Source organism: Saccopteryx bilineata, chromosome 5 (genome assembly GCF_036850765.1).
Source record: "Saccopteryx bilineata isolate mSacBil1 chromosome 5, mSacBil1_pri_phased_curated, whole genome shotgun sequence".
Taxonomy (NCBI): domain Eukaryota; kingdom Metazoa; phylum Chordata; class Mammalia; order Chiroptera; family Emballonuridae; genus Saccopteryx; species Saccopteryx bilineata.
In genome coordinates, this window is record NC_089494.1 from 234725235 (window position 1) to 234748124 (window position 22890).

General features: G+C 37.6%; 1 protein-coding gene across 6 annotated transcripts in view; it reads left to right on the plus strand.

Moving 5' to 3' along the window:
- The window catches only part of ATP8A1 (ATPase phospholipid transporting 8A1), a 228818-nt gene that overhangs the window by 49250 nt on the left and 156678 nt on the right, over window positions 1-22890 (plus strand). For 3 of the 6 annotated variants that reach the window (XM_066233480.1, XM_066233482.1, XM_066233478.1), the window contains exons 6-9: window positions 6260-6300; window positions 12223-12296; window positions 18335-18404; window positions 20047-20174. In XM_066233480.1, the coding sequence (XP_066089577.1) occupies window positions 6260-6300; window positions 12223-12296; window positions 18335-18404; window positions 20047-20174 (313 nt within the window). Of the gene's footprint in view, window positions 1-6259; window positions 6301-12222; window positions 12297-15721; window positions 15796-18334; window positions 18405-20046; window positions 20175-22890 lie in introns of all 6 variants that reach the window. The other 3 variants (XM_066233481.1, XM_066233483.1, XM_066233484.1) reach the window with 2 other exon arrangements.

Genomic DNA, 22890 nt, shown 5'->3' on the forward strand with positions numbered 1-22890 from the left:
TTGCTTCCTCTCAACTGGGTTGAGCTGGGTTAGGGGAGGTCAGTGATTTAAAAATAACCAGGCTGCTATTTCAGTTCCCCAGTAAAGCATGTGACACTGTTTATTTTAATCATTTACAGTTGGCTGTTCAGGAACCAGTTCCAAAGTAAAGACAACAACGAATTATGTGATTGACTTTTATCTTCGGCCAGTAGGCAAGCCTTGATGTGTACAGAAAGCAGTTAATAAGTCATGAGCTGAAGTTTAACTTCACCAGAATTCTGTATTGAGCTCTATATCCTAAGATGGCTTTAGCCGCAAATTTGAACAAGTTATGTACTTCTGTGTTTATTTCTGTGTTCCATTTTTGTATTCAAGAACAGAAGTACATGGTGGGATGGGTAGAGACAAACATACCCTCAGACGTAACAAGCCTCCAGGTGATGTTGATGCTACAGGTCCCTGGACCAAATGTTGAGTAGCAAGCAAGCATCTGTATAGTACATGCAAAGAAATGTCACTCTACTTAGGTCGAAGTCTAACTCAAGGGGTCCATAAAGGCGCTATGCCCTTTGATTAATCCAGACCCCTGTACCCTTCAGAATAAATACCAAATGCTCATCAGATTGACAGAATTCAGATGATGGAAGACAACTCGTACTTCTCTAGGTTTATAGTCAGTGGAACGTCATGTTTTGCTAGGGAGAGACTCTAGACTGCTATAGATTCCTAAGGAAGTAACCTGGTTGTATCTGATAAAAGTACAAAATACCCTGGAGCCAGCAACGTTCCTTTTGTGATCCTCTCCCATAGAACACAATCACGTCAGTATACACTGCTCACAAAAATTAGGGGATCAGGGAATGGGCAGATACTCCAGTACTTTCAGCCTTTTGTAGATTGCATTTTCACCAATGAAATAAAAGTTGGTTTTGCATCTCCTTTGCATAATCGAACAACTTTCTTTGACTTGTCTTTTGCTCTTCTGATGTAGTTTAATAAAAAAAAAATCAAATACTTTTTTTTATCACTTCATATTCCTTTTGAAATATCCCCTAATTTTTGTAAGCAGTATATTTCAGTGTTGCTTGACGTGGTAGAAAAAAAATGCAAGCCAGAATCTCCATCAGGAGGCTGATTGCTTCATACCTTGTGACAATAGCTGTGTGTGGAACACAGTCATTTTAAACTGGACTGGGGCAGGGGAAGCTCTGTGCTTATCTCTGGGGCACCAGGAAGCATGATGCTGAAACTTGGCCAAGGTAGGAACGAAATGGACTAGGCCAGGTACTGATTTGTAATGGCTGTGTGGGGTTTGAGACGCCCCCTGGAGGTAGCCAGCACCAACTTCTGTAACTTCTGTACTTAGTTTAAGGGTGTATATATAGATATTGCTTGCTTACCTGGTTTAACATGTTACACAGTCTGATGTGGCTCATTGACTAACGGATGTAAAGTACCTCATGAAATCTTTTTCCCAGCCTTTGTGAAATTAAGATTTATTGGACAGATAGTGGAGGTTCACAATCCATCTAGGAGCGTAATGAGAAGTGACCCCCTGAGGAACCGTGCCTGGAGCTTTCTCGGCCCCTGATGCCGCCTGGGCGTTCACTTCCCTGCTGTGCACATCTGCTACTTTGATCAGCACATGCTGGAGAGGACTCTGGTGACTCCATTCGGTTATTTGTCCCAATGTAACGGATGCACCGTGCAATTGGTTATTTTTTTTAATTAGTTAAATTTCTATGCTTTGTCCGGAAAGCCTATGATAAATACAAAACCTAAGTTGCAGAGACACACATTTTTCAGAGGAAAGAAAAAGAGTGCCTCGTGCATGTTTGTCCAGAGGAAGATGTGTGCGGACGCATGTCTGTGTTCCTTGCCTTGAGGAGGCGGCCTGAGGAGGGAGGGAGGGCCAGCTTTTCTCTACAGACCTCGGTTTGGCTGTTACAAACATAGCATTGACTTTTGTAGGTCGGTAGAAAATTGTTAGCTGAATGTATATTTCAAGTTTTTAGACGTGTATTTTTGCAGTAAGCTATATTTGCCAGTGATCTTTTCAGTGATGAAAAGAGAAGAAACGTTTGGGTGGAGAGTGGGGAAGAGGCGAGTAGGAGGACGTACTGTTGAGCTGGGGGCAGAGGTCCCCTGGGAGGCAGGATTGGGACAGGTGTACAGAGAGGGAGGTAGAGAAATGTCATTGGGGAAGGAGGCAGAGGCTCGAATGTGCAGGAAGAAGTGACGGAAGGTTGAGGGAATGGGCAGCTACGGCAGATGGAGACAGGAGGCAGGTTCAGGGCTGTTTCCCCGTGGCTCTGTGGGCGTGCCACTGGTCTCACCCTGCGCCCTGCTTAGTGGAGCGCAGGCGGCCGAGTTGGGGACGCCTGTTGTGCCACTTCTGTCCTGTCAAGTGGAACCCAGTAGAGCGGTTCAGGGACATTTTTAGATGTGGCCTAACAAATATCTGTGAAGTGGCACATATATGGATACATAGAGATACATGAAAATACGTTATTATTATATGTGTGTAAAATCATTATAGATAGTCATTATAGTAGAAACTAATTTTTTTTAAATTTTATTTAGAAAATTAACTTTACTATGATGATATTGATTAATAACATCGATTTCAGGTAAACCATATCTATAGCATTTGAACAGTTGATTATGTTGTATACTTATCACCCAAAAGAAACTAAATTTGGAAGAGATTAAAAGAGTGCAAGAAACCAGTAGCGTGGCTAATGCAGACCTCCAGCTGGGAGATGATGGTTGCTTAAAATAGGGGTGCTCATGGTGTTGGTGATAATGGATATAAAAAAAGTTGGCAGAAATTGAGATGCTTAGGTCATAAAATCAACAGGACATTTTTTAGTAGTAAAAAAATATTCATCAATTTTCAAAGCTTTTTTTTTCCATAATAGCAAAACAGTTTTAAAAATAAAGAGATGAACAGGGATAAAAGCATAGAGAAACTGCTAAAATTGTAATACATTGTTAACAAACAGAAATTAAGTTGCTTAGAAAGTATTGCTACAAAAAGAACAACAAAACAACAAGAAAGAAGTCCCACTCGAACTAATCAGTGAATTTAAGAAGGTATGGGATGACCTTCAAGGTCACTGTTCAAAAGTTTAATTCCTATATATTACCAGTGACCAATTGAAAAATGGCATAAAAAATACCATTTACAATATAAGAGAAAAACGAGCAAATATCAAGAAATACATGTAATGAAAGATCCATACACTAAAAACTACAAAAACATACCTGATAAAAAAAATAATACAGGAGAAAATAAAATCAGAGAAACAGCTTATCCATGAGTTGAAAATCTTGAGCCCCTAAAAGAAAATCCTGGGAGGTTTTTTTTAATAATTGATAATTTGATTCTAAAATTTATACTGAAAAGCAAAGAACTTAAATAGCCAAAACATTATTGAAAAAGAACAAAGTGGGAGGACTTACACTACCTCATTTCAGAACTGGCCATAAAGTTACAGTGATCAGGATGATGTGTATTGGTGTGAAGACATGCAAATTGATCAACGGAATAAATACCAAGTCTAGAAATCGCTCCATCATAGTACCATGTCAGTTTAATGGGGGAAAGAGACATCTTTTAAACAGAAAGGCAGATATGTTGATTGAAAGCTCAATGCAAAAAATGCATACATTTTGTGTGATTTAATGTGTATGAAATACAAGACTAATCTGCGACAACTAAGTTCTGTATTTCCCTCTGGGGCTGGAGGGTTGGGGTGTAAACGCACGAGGAATCCTTCTGAAGTTCTGTTTCTTGTTCTGAACGATGGATTCACTCATTGACCAGAACACTGAACATCTATATATTTTATTCAGTACCCTGAATGATGGAAACAGACAGGGTATTGAGCAGCAGGAGACCATGCATGTGGTCATGGGGCGGTGAGCCTCATTGAGAGACCTGGCCACTGGTCTGCCCAGGCACATGCTGCCGTGGGGGAATTGGCTGACTGAGCTTCTGAGCTTTCCTGATAAGCCTAAAGTCTTCATTTTTGTGTTACATCTCTTGATTTTAAAAATATTAGACACTGATTTTTTTTTTAAACAAAGTATTACAATTGGGGGGGGGATCTTTAAGCTCTGGATTCTGTTGAACAGGATTTTTTTCCTAATTTAAATGAATGCACATTTGAGCAAATCTTTTAATGCCACTTAATCTTGGTCTTGGTTGACATGTACAGCACTGTGCCAACTCTGTTTGTTGAGAATTTATTATACTGTAGCCACTGAGTTAAGTAATTAAAAGGCCGAGTGCTCTTGTATTCTTTCTTTTTTTTTCTTTTTCTTTTTTTTTGTATTTTTCTGAAGTTGGAAACGGGGGGGCAGTCAGACAAACTCCCACATGCGCCCGACCGGGATCCACCCGGCATGCCCACCAGGGGGCAATGCTCTGCCCATCTGGGGCGTCACTCTGTTGCAACCAGAGCCATTCTAGCACCTGAGGCAGAGGCCATGGAGCCATCCTCAGCGCCTGGGCCAACTTTGCTCCAATGGAGCCTTGGCTGCGGGAGGGGAAGAGAGAGACAGAGAGGAAGGAGAGGGGGAGGGATGGAGAAGCAGATGGGCACTTCTCCTGTGTGCCCTGGCCGGGAATCGAACCCGGGACTCCTGCACACCAGGCCAACGCTCTACTACTGAGCCAACACGCCAGGGCCTCTTGTATTCTTTTGTAACAACTAATTTTAAGGAAGATACTGCTTGGTGGCACAGCGACAGCATCTAACCTAGGGTCTTTCTTACTGTACCTTGTGCTTTGAATGCCAGTACTTTGGGTACAACATCGAGGAGCAGCCTTACTCCTGGGCTCAGTTTGGGTAGACCGCAGGCATTGGAGTTTTGTGTATCAGGATACAGTGATCAATTTTAGATGCCTGTGGTTCAGATCCCTGCTGCCTAGTTTTATGGTATGAATACCATAAAAACTGGAATTTTAACTTGTTCAATAGTACAGCACAGTAATTGTATTGGAAATACTTTTATTTTAGCTCTTCAACTTGGAGTTTGTTTTTAATGAATGAAGTTGATTCACCAAAAATGCACAATCAGATAGTCATTGTCTTATTTATTCGTTTAACAAGAATTTTTGGTCTTATATGTCAGGAGTGCTGTGAAGTACTAGAGATAAAGAAATGACTAAGATATAGCCCCCGTGTTCATAGAATTTGGGGACACAAAAAGGTTATATTTAGATTAGCATAATTTATATGTAATGCTGGTTTCAAGACTTGTTAGTTTCTTACTAATGTTAGATGTGCTATTTGACATTTCAGGGATTGTTATTGTAATTTGTATTGTAATTTGATTGTTATTGTAAGTTACTTCAGATACTTCAAAAGAAACTGAATCTAATGTTTTTGTACCTATAAATTATTCACTCTGCAAATGCCCACGGGATAACTACTGTGTCTGGTACTGTGTTGTTTCCAGGAAACATGGCATTCAAGCAAATATCAGTGTTTCCCTCGTGAAATTTACTATCTGGATAATTTGTTGACTGATCTTAACTTACTACTTTTCTTAAGCACTAAGTGCTGAGTTCTCTATTGCATATTAATCTCTTTCCTGTTTGTTTATCTTTTAGTGTCTGCTGGCATATTAATTATTATGTCACAAACACATAGTAGGGGGGAAAACAGTGTGCTGAGTAACATTACTATTGCAAAGCAGTAATGAAACACTAAAAAATATCATCCCTTCAGTCATAACGTAATAGTAGTCTCTTCTTTCATTTCTTCCCAGTAAACCAAATGTGGAAACTGTTACTCTTTTGCGTTATTATAAACCTAAAGGTGCAGATTCTTTATCTGTTGGTTTATGTGTTGAATGTTTACTAACCAATTAGAACTTTATTCCACCTATGCTTATGATTTTAAAAATACATATAGCTGCAATTATGGCTTCTGACATGTTTTTAAGCTTGTCATGCCCTTTTCCACATCATTTCTGTGGCTTTGTCCTCCAGCTGCCCACTGTAATTCCTCTAGATGCTGAAGAAAGCTCTCAGTAACCCCAGTCAGAGCCCGCTCTAAAGCAACGGGTTATTGTGGGATCTGAAATGTACATGGTTGTTTCTGATTCTTCAGGTAATTAATTGTACATCTCCTTGCTGTCATAATTTTAAACCTGTGAAAATTTATTTGGAGCTATTTATTTAAAATGATCATTTCATCAGAAATATTTTTTTTTGATAAATGGTAAAAATGTTCTTTAAAATGTGGCATTTTTTTCTTTCCAGTGTTGAGAAATGGTGCTTGGGAAATTGTACACTGGGAAAAGGTATGCATTGATTTTTATTTTGTTCCAGGAGAAGAAATACATAGAGATTTACTCTAATAGATATAATTTTTATATATTTTTATATAAACAAATGTCAAGAAGTCCGTTGATATGAAAGCTATTTAATAATTAATGTTGTAACCATACACACAGCCTTCAGTTAGTCACTTCTGTTTAATATTTCTGCCATATGCTAGACAGACTATTTTCTTGGAAAGTAATATTTAGAACTTTTTGTTTATTTTATGGTATATTTTGAGTACTATTTTCACAGATTTTATTTAACCATGAACTGTTTTGTGTTGTAATTTTTGCTTTAATCATCTACTGTCCAAGTAAAAATAAAAATTAGAATTCTGATATTTCACATTTGTGTATTTACTTCAAATTTATACATTGTACGAATCACATTTATGTACTGCTAATTCGTTAAGAAAAAAGTTTTTATTAAATATAATATTTCATGATCTGGGAATCAGTGTTCCATAATGTCCAGAAGTTAATTTGCTCACAAGACCTCTAACATGGTCAGTAGTGAGTTAAGACATAATTGAACAAGTGCTGTCCAAAGTGGTCACACGTTTTTTTTAGACCTCAATTTTAAAAGGTAAGAAATTGTTACTAGTTTTCCCTTAGTCTTGAGAGAACATTTAACCTCTAGGCACCCACAAATAAATTACTTTTTCTTTATAAGTTGGTAAAGGGCCTTTGGAGGTGAGGCCACTCTCCCCAGGGGACTTTGTGTCCCGAGGTTGTCCAGGTGGCAGGGATGTCACTCACAGTCAGGTTATTGGCCCTTGAGTTTCCTTGCAGGTTAACAGCCACGCACTTGACTCTACCTTGTGATGTTCGAGGTACCTCGCATCCCTGCCCAAACAGGATTCCCAATGAATCTATTGTATTTTTAGTTTAAGTCAGTGGCTGGAATAGCGTTTGACATCTCCCTTTCTATATAGGTATTTGAGAACTAACTCATCACTCTCTCATTTTGGTCTAACATAAAAGTAACAAAGAGGAAAATACCTTGATTATGCTATTCTTGTTTATGAAATAGTCAACTCTTTTTCAGAAAAGTGCTGTGAAAAAAAAAAAAGCTCAAAATAATATTTCAAAAGAAATTTCTTTTATGCTTTTTGTCCAGCATTTGTGGATATAAACATTCTAGAGTATAAATAGATGTAATTGTGTATGATGAATTGAATTTTACTATAAATGTATTTCCTTCACTGGAGTTGTCAGTGTATAGTTAACATAATTATATACTCTAACAAATTGATAGATTAGTTTCTTGCCTTCTCACCTAGAGTGCTTATTCAGAAAAGAAATAGTTGTAAAATCAGGAGATTACCATCTACTACTTCAATCTTAACATTTACCTCTTCAAACATCTTATTTTCCTGATAGGCAGTCATTATTTTAAGATTGTGCTCATTACTTTTTCAATATTTTTAAGACAAAATAAAAATTAAATTACTAGCCTACAGTTACCCATAATGATAGCATTTCAGCCCTCCTGGAGGTATGTACCTCTCCGTACCTGGCACCTCACTTTGAGATAAAGAGCGAACAGGAATAGAAACTCAGGGTGCAGCCAAAGGTCATCCAGCCAAAATGAGATGATTTCACTTAGTAATTAGAATTAGATACTTAGAATTAATAAAAGTTGGTTCAATGATGAATTCAAGAGCTAACAGCATTGTTTTATTGACAGTATCAAGTTTGAAAATGTATTTAAAAAAAGATCTCATTCCCAATGGCATGTGAGATGCTTACAAATAAACTTAAAATATGTATAGGACCTTGGTAAAGAAAACATCAAAATTTTAGGTATTAAAGATTCACATAAATGTAGAAATGTCATATTCCTAGAAAAACTAAAAATAGCAATTGTTTCAAAGTATTGATATACTATAATCCCAGCGAATTTTATTTTCTCAAGAGCTGACCAAATTTTTTATTTTAATTTCAAAAATAAACAGTTGAGAAAATTAAAAAATGTTTTGAAAAAAAATGAAGAACAGTATGAAAGGACTATAAAATGGAAAGCAAAGGTTACTAAAATAATGTAGATCTGTTACAAAAATAAACATTAATGAATAGAGTAAATAGAGTCGAACAGAGATAAATATTATAGAATATAGAATAGAATACTCTGAAATGAAGCCCACTTAGTATTTGATAAAGGAGGCAAAAATTATCGATAAAAAGATTATATAATAAATTATTTGGGATCACAGATCAGTTTCAAGAAATAACAGTTTAAATCACAGCCAATACTGACATAAATTCCAACTGACTAAAAGAGTTAAAGGTTACAACATTGTTTTTGAAAAAAACAGAATAAAGACTGATAAATACTTGGAGAAGAACAAGATCTATGGAATTTGATTATACACAATTTAAAACGAACATACAACAAACACTACCACAAATAAAAGTGAAATATGGAAAACATTTGCACCAAATATGGCAGAGATTAAAATCATTGTTATACAAATAGGAAATAAAAGTTGGCAATAAGCACAAAGTACTATAATAACCAGACTCAGTAAAATATCAAACCTAATAACAAAAGTTGCAAATTTAAACAAAATTGAAGTCTCATTTGCTATCTATTCAATAAATAAAAACAAACTTTTGTATTTCATAATTTTTAATTTTATAAAGTACTTCATTCACATGTTATTGTGGATTAGCAGTTTAGCTCTTCATATTGAGAATCATAAAAAAAGGATCCTGGGAATTTATTTCAAGAAAATAATCCCAAAGTAGGGGAAAACCTGTATGTATGTAAAAATGTTTATTGTACCATTATTTATAACTGAAAAATTAAAATAAATGAGTACCAACATTAGGGAGCTTTATAAACAAAGTATGACATTCTCCAATCGGGTACATTTTGTGACAAGTGAAAGCTATAATTTAAAATACTCTGCCAAAACAGAAAAATTTTATACCATTCATTTTAACAAATATTTATTAAGTGCATGTGCCAAACAGTGAGCTCACAGCAGCAAGCAAGACATACGAGGCTCCCTGTGTCATCAAATATAGATGAAAAGAACCAAGCTGTGTACACTAAGATGGCGACTATGTAATAATGCCTTTGAACATTAAGGGGACAGGCATGAAAGAAGACGTGCTTGTTGGGTTAGCCATATTGTGGGGTGAGCCTTTTGTTTAGCTTATGTAATATTTTGTGCAACTAAAAATTAAATCAATAAACCAAAACCGAGAGTCAGATTCACATGCCAAGGTAATGCTACAATAAACCTTAGAGTAACTGGGCTTTAAGTTCAGGGTTCTTTCTTTCTGACTGTGTGGCTACTGTGGTTGCTTTTTAATGGTTCCCAAAGGACCGGCAATATAGATCCAGTCATTCACAGACAGGCCGACTTTCACTCTCAAACGTGAACAGTCATCTCTCCAGTTACTGCCCTGAAGCCTTTTCTCAAAGTTAAGTTGCCCGCATCTGGGATTTTAAAAAGCAGTGCAATTATAAAGCCCTGTGCAAGGCACAGCCTCTCCACTCTTGAAATGTGAACAGCTATCCTTGTCATCCTTACCACAAAGCCCAGTTCTTCAAAGACCCGTCTGCCTCTGCGACTGTTCACAGGTTTTTGAGGTAGTTGCAGGTGGAAGATTTAGGTGACGAATCTCAGCAACGACACATTGTCCTGGCTTCATAGAGAAGCCCGGAGTGGTGGGCAGTATGAAGTGTAAAAGTCACTCCGTAAAGCTGCTTCAATATGCAAAGTTTCCGCCACGGAATCTATTTCTTAGGATTAAGAATTTATATCTCCAAAAATTTTCTACTGAAAAGCAAATGTGCTGAAGCCCCCACAATTAGACATAGACAGATTTTTAAATCAGTCTATTTTAGTTTGATCAGGTGACCTGTTTACATAATCCTCAACTATAATACTTATGTCAGTAACTTGAAAAGGCTCAAGGTAGTGGCCTAAGCCCCAAATATTTTCATAACTGCGGCATTTGGGGGACTAAAACTGTTTTGTAGTGATATTCCTTCAATTAGAACGTGTGATCAAAGAATTTTTGCCATCTTGACTTTCTCCTCTGTCTGCTCCTCTTACACACACACCAGGCTGGAAAGGGAAATGCCACATTAGGAGCTCAAAATCCAAAAAGGGAAAGAGACGCTTGCATGTGTTGAGAAAGTGCCCTAAAACATAGGCATCACCAGAAGGAAGTCGGTTCCCTCCTTCTGGGGAGAACTACTTGACACTTAGTGAGCCCTTGGTTTTCCCGGGCCACCAAAGTAAACAACATGATACCATAGAAGGTGCTGATATTTTCTTTTAGTCTTCAGTTTAATAACCATTAGCCTTCCTTTATCTTACAAGGAATAAAGAAAAGTGTTGGAAAGCAGTGCAGTCAACTAGAGAGTTTCCTAAATTTGTTAGACTCTCAGTACTGTAATGTGGATAAATCTGATCCTGATTTTATGAAGCACACAGTCCAGTCGGAGAGAAAACATTTACACACACACAGCGATGGAAGAACAATGACGTCGTAACCCGGGTAGCATTCTCACTAAGTGCCCTGGCACAGAGGACTCACATCCCTTTATCTTGCTGTCAGTGGGTGCTGTCAGTGTAGTCACCACACATTACTTTAGGGACCAGTTTACAGCTATACTTGCTGTTTTTTATTTTCCCTTCTTTGAGGAAGGGGGATTCAGAGGTCCCAGGCAATCTGTCAATTTTAGATAATCTGCATTTGCACTGGAATAAATCTCTTGAATCAAGGCATCCAGGGCTTCCCTATCTGGGCAACCAGCGCACAGCAGGTCAGAGGGGCCCTCCACCCTCCCGAACCTGTTCCAACCCCAGTATATACAGCAGCGTCGTGGGCTGTCCCGGAAGCAGTTCTTACTGTGTCGTGGGCTGTCCCGGAAGCAGTTCTTACTGTGTCGTGGGCTATCCCGGAAGCAGTTCTTACTGTGTGTGGGCTGTCCCGGAAGCAGTTCTTACTGTGGTTCCCATTGAGGGTGCCATTCTCGCCTCCCTCTGGGGTCAAGTTTTAGGGTTCAAGGAAAAGTAGGGAGGGGAAAGGCTTTAACCAAAAAAAAAAAAAGGGGGGGGGGGCTATAACCAAACCAAAAAAGGGCTTTTATTTTGTTGATTGAGAATTGAAACTTATGTTTAGGTTCATTTGGCAACTTCATGCTATAATGGGAGTAACTGTCAGTGTAACTTGAGTTCGAGTTGTATTGTTTGCCAAAAGCCTGTCACTTAAATTACTTCTAACAGTTTCTGACATAGTGTGTCTTTAATTTGTTTTCAGTCCATGCTCACAGAAACACTAGCAGGTAGTAAAATGAGAAAGAGATTAAGCTAGTTTTTTTAAAATTAAAATACAGTGATACTTTCATTATACTTCCTTACGCAACATCAGGCTTCGCAGGCACTCGACGAGGGTGTGAGTCTCAAGCTCTTCATCTCACTGTGATCTTGCGCAGGTAACTTAGAACCTAGACCCACCTTCTTCCTCTCTAAATTATGAATTATAACTAATCCCTATTTCAGAAGGTCGCCATAAGAAATAATGAGTTGTGCTGAGATTTCCTTAAACAGGGTAAATTCCTCCTTTTTATATTTATGTCCGAGAGAGAGAGAATATGAGAAGTTGGGATGTCAATTAAATGGATAAACTAGATAGATTCATTTTATTCAGACGTTCTATAGCTGATACAGATACAGCGTTCATTTTTTTTTTAGAGGTGTGCCCCCTCCTTGGCCTCACTGCTAGGTAATTTTATGCCATCTTAAAGATAAGTGGTTCTTGTTTGCCAGTAACCTTTTTTTTTTTTTACTGTATTTTATGTTTAAATACAGTGGGTTGTATATTTGTATCTATCTTTCAATGCAGATAATTAACCAATTCCTAGTTTTCTTTCAGGTAAATGTTGGAGATATAGTTATAATAAAAGGCAAAGAGTATATACCTGCTGACACTGTCCTTCTCTCATCAAGGTAGAGATAACCTGCTGCCGCTCAAACAGAGTAGAGGATGGTTTCTCTACCCTGCATTGACCTGTGCTTTCTCCAAGGAAATAAGGAATAAACGAAGAATTTTAAACCTCTCGACTGATTTCGAATTAAGCATTAAAAATTGATTGGACTTAAAGGACTCTTTCATGTTTGCCATATAAAATAAATGATAGGTACTATACTTCATAAGTCAGAAGTTATGATGACTATTAAGGGGTCTACTCACAGCCCCTCTGAGTATGTCCGGATCCTTTTCTATCCACTACCAATTCTTGTGTGATTTCCTGTCATTTATTTTATATATAATACACTGATTGGATTCTGTGGATTTTATCTTGCAATTCTTTTTCATGATAAATTCTTTGATGATGCATTCATATCTCCCTCCAAAGTTTCTTGATCTTTATGGTGCACTGGTACAAGAAAATGGATGAGTTCCATGACTGAATTTAGATCGTTTTTGTTTCACTTGTATTGAAGATAGTCATGAATTAGTATTCAGAGCATATGGCACTGTTACCCTTGAAAGAATGTGACTTTCAAACGGTTTTAGGTTTAAAAACTATAAAAATAGTCCTAATATAAAATAATAAAAAATGTTTTTAATGTTTTAGAGGTTGTTTATCATCATTTCCTTGGACAGTTTTATTTGTAAAAATCCACATACAAATATGGAGTGTCCTTTTTTCAAAATCTGTTTAATCAGGTCATTATTGAAAGTGATTGGAAATATGCCAAATTAGTGAGCTTGAAATGAGCAAGTAAGGGTTATCCAGATATTTATAAAAGTAAGTCTATAAGTAGTTGAAGAAATTATACGTAGTTATATTTTTATACTTCTTGGTTGGGAACACTTTGTGTCCTTTGTTAATAGGTTTTATCTTCAGAAAAATTGAAATTGTGTGGTTTTTATTTTATTTTTGTGACAGAGTCAGAGGAAGGGACAGATAGGGACAGACAGACAGGAAGGGAGAGAGATGAGAGGCACCATTTCTTCGTTTTCTGTGGCATCTTAGTTGTTCATTGATTGCTTTCTCACATGTGCCTTGACCGGCAGTCTACAGCAGACCAAGTGACCCCTTGCTCGAGCCAGCAACCTTGGGTCCAAGCTGGTGAGCCTTGCTCAAACCAGATGAGCCTACGTTCAAGCTGGCGACCTCGAGGTTTCGAACCTGGATCCTCCGTATCCCAGTCTGATGCTCTATCCACTGTGCCACTGCCTGGTCAGGCTGAAATTGTGTGGTTTTTAAATCAATCTTTCTGTTGATAGTTTTCTTTGCTTCTAGTTTTAACAGGGCAGTGTGAGAATGAGTCTGACAGTGAGTTTGCTGTCTCTGTACCAGGCTGAGTAGCGTCAGGTGTTAAAGGGATCTCTACTTAGGAGGCAGGAGACCAGGTTTTTTGCCTTGGTTTGGTGATTTTGAAGAAAATACTTATGACACAGGCCTTGATTTCATATCTTTTAAAAGGAGGAAGATGGATTACTTGATTAAACTCAGATTCCTCGATTCTCCTTTTTGTTTAAATTGATAGTATTTCATTAAATTTTAAGCATGTCTAATCAACAGAACGACATGCTGAGTAAAAATTTGAGAAATGAAACGGCTGATTGACCACCTGAATGTCGTGTTCATATAATTAAGTTTAAATGATAGTAAAACATTTCAGCAACTTAAAGTATTGATGTTTCCCTGATTAAACTTATCATAGAGACATTATCTCATAGAGAGAATCATATATGCTAAACCACTAATTACAGTATTTAAATTTTATATCCTCAAGAATATAGATAACTGACTATATGGCTTTGACTTTATAGTTCTAACTAGAAAGTTGTCAAAATATTTTTCATCTGCCTCTGTCCAATCTAGGAACTACCATAATGCTCTGTGCTTGTATTTCTTAAGCTTTAGAGCATTTTTAGAGCATTTATTTTCTAACCATTAAAAACATTCACTGGTAGTTGTTAATATTGGTAAATTAAAATAGTTTCTATATGTCAATATAGCATCCACAGTGATTAACTTCCTCCAAAGATGATTACTTTTAAAAAAATTAAATCATTCTTTGCTTTTTATTAGTAGGATTAAAGTAAAGTATAAAATACTGTGCTGTTAGATATTTTTGTCCAATTGGCAAAATACCACCTCTCAGGGGTTTGTTTGTTTTTTCCCAAAAAGGTTTTTGCATTACTTGACTCTTTTGAAGCTACGTTAGGCTTAAGAAGTAGGTGAAGTTTTGTCATCATTGGACAGAAAGAGGGATTTTGACTTTTAAGTCTTACCTTTAACCACTTAGCTTTAGCTAATGACGAGGTCAAGGCTGGAATACTTAATTCCTAACCTAATATCTTCATGATATCATACTGTCTGCTATCAAAACCAGTACGTGGTGTTGTCACCTACAGGTGACCAGCATTTAGCAGTAGCAATAAACAACAGTTATCATATATATTTTAATTCCTAAATATTTTAAATTATTGACTGTAAAGCATAATACCTTCTTTGAGCTAGTTTGGTATTAAAGCCTAAGCATGGCTGCAAGTTACTGTTTCATTAATTTTCACTTTGAAATGAAGAAACTGAAATTTTATCTTATAACAAACAAATAGATACATGAGTTTAGAAAGTATAAAATCAAATAACTCACACTATTAATTCAAATCCAAACAGGTCCTTGGTATGTCCGCTTCATACCTTTGAAGAATATCGCCTTGATCCAAAGGATTATCCTCCCAAAATAATGCATTACCTACACTTTATTAATTATTGAATAACACTAAAGGCTGCAGATGCGCCATTTAACTTCCTAAAATCTGTGTCTTTGAAGCCTTTGCATTAAAGTTGAGAAGATATTTATGCAATTTACTTTTAAAACATTTTGGAATCAGAAAACTTTAAACAATTATTTTTTAGTGTATGTGTAGAGGAAGAGCTAGTATAGTGGACTTTGTATTTCAAAAGTAGTTTCCTAAAAAGTAATTCCTATAATTATTTCTTTTTTTCTAGGCTAGGAATGGACATAGAGCCAATAGGATGAGGGTTAGGAATTAGAAAAAGGAAAATCTTCCAGATAAAGTAGCTCTATATAAAAATATTTTTTTCTTTATTATGTTAAGATGTGCTTGTGATCAAACTTTAGAAAAATCAAAATTTTTCACATTAAAAAATGACAATTGAGCTTAAAAGCAAATAAGTAATCCTTATATATTCCATGTTTTCTTGTGCCTTTAGACCTGATCAAAATAATTTTTGAAAAAAATGGCATTAGACATTTTTATTAACATGTATTATTTTCTATAATAATTTCAAACTTCTGTCTTCTTTGTCCATTTATTTGTTTGTTTGTTTTCTCTGTTATTCATTCCCCCCCCCCCCATTTTTATTATTTTAAACTGGGACCTGTAGGTGGCAGTAGGGGAAATAGTGAAAGTGACCAATGGGGAGCATCTCCCAGCAGATCTCATCAGCCTGTCCTCCAGGTTAGAACCAGAGTCATACAGGATGTGTGTGTGTGGATCCTCACCCTACACCAGAGAACAGTTATACCAAAAGATGGTTGAGTTCTGTGTCTCTTCCTTTAAAACACAAACGTTTTGATACTTCTCGGTGATGAACATTTCACAGATGTTTTAAAGGCCTTTTCTGAAAGAAATGTTGGATGACGGGCAGATTCAGCTCCTATTGTGATCAATAGGAGTCCATGAGGCATGCCAATAAAGATCGATTTCAATTTCCTGTATATCATGAATATGTACTCATATTTAATAACAGGCCTAAATACTAAGACTTAATTTAATACCTCTGTCGTGTATTATTTTAAACAACATTAAGCTTGACATGAATCCAAGCTATTGAGAAATGTTTAAGATTTTAAACATCTGTCTTATTCTTATATTTGAAATTTTATCTAAGTTCTAGAGAATCCCTTCAGCAATCATGACTGTAATTTGGGCTTGTTTAGGGTTGATGGAGGACCTCCTGCACAGAGCTCGATGCTGTGCCTTCTGTTCCGCATGCTTTGGGAACAGTTCTTACCCCATTTGTATCTAGTGACAAAGTGCACGTTGCTGTGGTCAATTTCAGCTTTCTGCTAGCGTCTGCATTTTGATACGCATCTTGTTTCACTTCTCCACTTACTAACCAAAGAGCCTGCTTTGCTTCTCTGACTGCAGTTTGTGTTTTGGATGCCATCGTCATTTGCTGAAATAGTTATTATTATCTAGCATGATCCCTGATCTGAGACATCTTGCTGCCTTTCATAGCACTGTTAAGAACTACTTTAGTAACAGCTGTCCTAAGGGGTTAAGTATGTTCTGAATTTGGATGCATATTTTATTTGCCCCATTTCAAGTAGAAATCGGCCATTGAACTTTTTAATTTTCTAGACTTTTAATATTTTAGAAAAGTCACTTTATGAAAAAAGTACATAGAGTAGAATTAGAGTGTTACTCTCTCATTTTAATACGAGAACAGACTTGGAGATATAAAGTAAAACTTTAATGAGTTTTACTGCCAAAGTAAAATGGAATCAGCACTATTCATTTAGCATTTGTTGATTATCATACTTCTATGTTATCAGAAGATAGGCTTTATAATTTTGTAAACCATTTATATTTTAAATAGATACTACAAATTGGCAGCCATTGCCAGAGCCACATTACTATTTTGACAATAATAAAAAGTAGAACTTTGAATAATTGATAGGGTGTAAATATAAATACTGAAAAACTTCTCCAGCTGGGAAAAAATATCAGCTTTTATGGACTTAAAAAAAAAAAAAAAGCCCATAAAGTAGATTGAAGAACATACGAAATTACTTTAAAATTAATCTGTAAAATATTGTATAACCATGTGGTTTAATAATTTTCAGGACACAAAACTAAGCTACATGCCCATTTTTGAAGCTCAGAATGGTCTGTTTTGCACATGTACAAATTGGAAGTTGATCAGAAAATTCCAGGTGCCTGTAACTTACAAGTATTTTTTTTTCCATGGTTGATTACACGTGCTTATCAGAGATGACATTCATAATTACTTACATGATGTTAACTAGTTAGATTTGTATAAACTAGTGTTAATAAGATTGATTTAACTTCAGAATGCTTTTCCTTATAGTTAAGGATCAGCTTATACAGTTGGACTGCAAACTCACCTGTCTATGGTTATTGCACAAGTAAAGTTAGCGTTTGAAGGGTCAGGCTAGAGATGGTCCAGGGCGTAGTGTCTGTGAGAAACCCCGGAGAACATGGACCCCTTCCACTAGCCTGCACACCAGTCTTCATCCACTAAACCCTCTGCTGGGGATCCAGAAAGCAGTTCTCCCAGGTTCAGGTCAAAGAGCAATATGGGCATATTGGCTGGTTTAAGCTTTAGCTTATGCTTTCACAGAAGTCTCTAAAACAACTTTAAGAAATAAAATAGGAGCTGGAAAGCTAAGGGGAGGAAAGTGTATATCTACTTTTACTGCAAAATCTGTTCATCCAGTTTTTTCAAAGAGCCTTTAATGTTAAGTATTATGGTTCCCGTGATCCTATTCATCTTTTCTAAAACAGTAGCAAATGGAAGCAGTTAGGGGCAGCAATCTGGAATTTTCTAATCAACCACTTTCCTTAACCAATTTACATGTGGCTGTGAGCATGAATCTCACCTGATATTTTTAAGCTGAAGTTAAATCTAGACACAGAACAGCTTTAGATTTCAGTCTGCTTTGTGTCTGTATGGATGAGCAATTTAAATACAATGTGACAAATTTAAACATTTACCTTGTCTGGACGGTCTATATTGATTGCTCCCAGGAAATTGCTTTTGGGTCCTTGTGGCTGAAAAGCTAATCCATGAGCTGTCCTGCATGGGCTCTGCCTCACAGCGTTGTGTGGGAAAAATGGAAACCATCAAGAAACTAGGCAACTAACGCTTTGTCTAGAACAAAAGGCTTCAGTGAGTCTGAGCATTGAATAAGCTATTATTATGCTTCTCTTCCCCCATTGAATCTTTTTGCTTTTCAATTTTAAACAACAGTGAGCCCCAGGCCATGTGCTACATTGAAACATCCAACTTGGATGGTGAAACAAACCTGAAAATTAGACAGGTAAGATCTGATACAGGTGTCTATAATTATTGCTGTTTTATTACAGGGACACAGTAGCTTTATTTCTTACTGTCTTGAGTTGAGGTAATTCTGTCCAACTGCAAATTGTTCTTCATTGAACCACATGAAGAGGTTTTTATAAATTGGTATTCAGATTATAGAACACTCAAACTTACTTGCTTGATTAAATATGGTCCTATTTATATAGATATTATTTGTAATGTTTTTAATGTAATAGCCAACACTCTGATGATAATAATAAGAGTAGTAATTCTGAGTGCTTTGACATGTCTTGGCTTATTCATACTTGATGTCCTATTTCCCTTCCCCCACATGCCAACCTCCCATGTCATCCTCACCATTCACTTAAAACCCAAGAGAATACACTCATGTGCTCCTTAGTGTTCTGACCAATGACTGATGGCATATATGACAATGGTTCCATAAGATTATCACAGAGCTGGAAAAGTTCCTGTCGCCTATTGACATCACAGCTGCCTGGCCCAGATGATTGGCTTTGCCATATTGAAAAGACACAGTTTCTTGCTGTCCTGAATGTCTCCCTAATTTCAGAGAATCGCTTAGATTTCTATACTTAACTTCCCATGCCATCCCTCATACGTAGCAACTGTAAGGTTTTTATTTTTAATGTTTTAAAAGGGACTTTCAAAAAATTACAGTCACGCACCACTTAATGATAGGAATAGTTCTGAGAAACGCGTCCTTAGGCGATTTCGTCATTGTGCGAACACCATACGGTGCACCTGCCCAAACCTAGGAGGTAGAGCCTACTGTACACCTAGGCTGTATGGAGTAGCCCATGACTCATAGGCTGCAAGCCTGTGCAGCCACGTGAAGTACATAAAAACATGAGTTTATATCAGGCACGAGAAAATAATGCAATCAAGAGCTAAATATTGAGTGTGTGAGGCTGCTGCTGGCATAACCCGCCTTACGGTTTTACCACACACTTTTTTTGTTAAGTAGAAAGAGTACATTCAAAAGGATGATAAAAGGTATAGTATAGTATAGTAAATACATAAATCAATAACATACTCATTACCAACTATTGTGTGCCGTACATAATTGTATGTGCTATATACTTGTATACAACTGGCAATGCAATGAATTTGTTTGTGCACCCACATCACCTCAAACATGTGAGTGACATGTTGCTCTGTGACTTTAAGACAGCTGTGATAACAGTAGGTGATAGGAATTTTTCAGCTCCGTGATAATCTTATGGAACCACTGTCAGATACATCATCAATCATTGATCGAAACATTAAGCGGAACATGACTGTGTTCAGTAGACAGATTCACACTGTATTTATTTTTAGAAGCAAACAGATTTTTAAGAACTTCTTTAAAAATATCTTTCAGATTAGTTTCCAGTCTCTTGAATATGTTTTAGAACTTTCCAATAGCTGCTCTATTCTTGCACTAAAAACCTATGTGCAGGTGGAGAGGAAGGTGTCCCTTAATTTTGACTTGACCAAAAGAGTATTTGTTTTAGAAGGGGGAGGATAGCTTAGAAACTAGTGGGAATTCTTAGATCATTGGCCTGGATGGATTCAGAATTCCCTCTTCCCTTGCACATGCAATGTATTTAACAAACATTTATTTAAAAATGTTTAAACAGGGTTTACCAGTAACATCAGATATAAAAGACATCGAGAGTTTGATGAGAATTTCTGGCCGAGTCGAGTGTGAAAGTCCAAACAGACATCTCTACGACTTTGTTGGAAACATAAGGCTTGATGGGCATGGGTATGTAAAATCAGTTTTGATAAAAACACAATTCACTGTGTCACAGTGCATTACTAACCTGGGTACATATTTCCTTGTCTCTGAGTCTGAGCGCTGAGAACCTTTCTCCTGAGCACTTCCGTGTTACTGACACCCAGAGTCCTTTTGTGAAAAGGCTGGAGCGTAGCCCTGCAGGTATAGCTGACGGCTTTCCCAGGGTTCCTGCCAACTTGGTAGTGAATGTTTTCAGGGTTAGGCCAGACTTCTGGCACGTAACTTAGTGGCTTATTTCTTGGCCAGAATGCTTACATTCTATGTCTGAATGTGCAGTCTGTGGCTTGGGTCCCGTGCTGTTCTCTTGATGTCTCAAGGAGCTCAGCCTCTAGCCCCAAGGGGTCCATAGTACCGGGTGTTTTCTTGTCTCCTCTGTGTAATTGCACCTGCTCTTTTCTAGGCCATGTTATCTATCATCTTTATTCATCTTTAGCTGTTACGCTCTTCCTGCCCGGCTCCCCACTGCTCCCTTCCCCCACCCCCATGCCCTCCTGTTCTCTTTCCTGCGTCTCCTCTCATCCTTTCAGCCAGTATTTACTAATCATCCAGTCGGCTAGGCCAGCTACAGATGCTCAGGAGACTGCCAGGAACAAAGCAGGGTGCCGCCTTTGTGAGTGAGCTTGCGTTCTTGCAGTAAGGGACGGGCAAACAGACAAACATAAAATGATAAAAAGGAAAACTTTATATTATGTTAGAAAGTGTTCAGTGCTGTAGAAAAAACAGACCAGGGTAAGGAAGATTTGGGAGCCCTGGAGAGGGCATCGCTTTTAGTTGGGGTGGTCGTAATAAGCCTCCTTCAGGTCGTCACATTTAAGAAAGGTGATTGGGAGGTGAGGAAGTTAACTGATTGTCTGGAGGGAGAGAATTCCAGACAGAAGGAATAGTGAGGGCAAACTATTGGTTAGATCAGTGCGTCATCTTAAAGTGGGAAAGTGCTGCGAGTATTGATGGAAGTGTCAGGGGGCCATGTGGCTGGCGTGTGGTGGCCAAGGAAGAGAGTAGGAGAAGGCTGAGAGACAGCAGTGGGCCAGGCCATGCAAGCTGTTGTAGGCCACTCTGTGTGAAATGGGGAGCCACTGGAGAGTTTTGAGGAAATCATACCAGCAGTTCAGTTTTGGAATTAATGAGTTTTTGATATCTAGACAGAGATGTCAAGGAGGCAGTTGAATATATAAGTCTGGAGTTTGGGATAGATGTCTGGGTTCATGAGATAAATTTGGGAGTAGCTGGCAGAGATATTTAAAGCCATGAGAGTGGAAGAAGTCACCGAGGGGAAAGGGTATTGATAGAAAGGTGAACAGCCCCCAGGACTTTCCGAAGACTCACCAACTTTAAGGTTGAGAAAAGAGCAAAAACAACTGAGGCCAAGTCGGTAGGATGGAAATGAAGAGTGAAGAAACTGCACCAACCCACATGGAGTGACTAAAGTGTGTCAGACATTGCTGGTGATACAACAAGGCTGAGAATTAGCAGTTGGCTTTAGCAATTCGAGATCCTTGGGCTTGATTAGAACAGGAAGAGCAGATGAGAGTGAGTTTGAGATCATGGAAGGAGTTGCAAACAGCAAGTACAGTAAGTCCTCACATGATGCCATCAACAGGTCTGAGACTTTAATCAAAATGACGTTTGAGAAAACCAATTATACTATAGGCCAATCAGTATAAACCAGAGTTAAGTTCCTACAGCCTCTCATTATATGGAACCACCTTAAACGAAGGGACATTATTGGAAGACCTGCTGTAGAGACAAGTATTTCAAGGAGTTTTGTTGCAAAGGGGAGCAAAGATGTAGGGAGAACCTGGAAGAAGGAAGGGTCATTCCTGCTTCCCTCTCTTTCCTCTTGCCCCCTCCCTTCTTCCCTGCCTTCTCTACTTCGCAGTGTATCTTAGCTACCAGGCATTTGTAAGTGGCCAGCTACATGCCCTAGTTCAACCCACCAACCTGAGACAGCATCAGTGCTTTCATTATTTTTAACTACAGTATTACAATATTTGAATTCTAAAGGACATTTGAAATATACCCCAAACTGTCAGCCTCATTCAGATCCACCAAAAGCTTTTCTGTAATTTTTGAAGTAATCACATATTGCTCTAAAACATGCACATGGTGATCTTTCTATGAACACATGGTTATAGACTAATAATAGATTTGGCCATTTTTACAAGCAATGTTTCTGTGGTCTGGCATTCCTAACCAGCCACCTTCTATTTCTTATCAGTTCTCCATCAAATTGATGCCAAGCAAAGCCATTCAGGGAAGGAAAAACTTGGTATGATGGAGCCAATATTTAGGGTGCAGATAGAATTTATATAATGTGCTTTAGTGTATGAGAAAGGTGGGAATAGATTTTCAGTCCCTCTGTATCTGTAGCACATTGGACAGTGATACCTTGAGCTCTTGGAGCCAAGTCGGTTGGAATGAGTGCACTTGGTTCCAGTAAGGATGAGAGTCATTGTCTCCTGTCAGGAGCTGTGGAATTCCAACTCTAATGAAAACTATAATACTTTTTGAGTTCTTATCATTGAAAAGTAGTGTGTGTGTGTGTGTGTGTGTGTGTATGTGTGTATACACATATATATTTTTTTCTTTTTTCTTTTGAAGAGCTTATATCTAATTCTAATCAGTCTGCACTACAAATACTGAGGTGACAGTAGCTATATTATACCCAGTTGGGTGTGTGAAG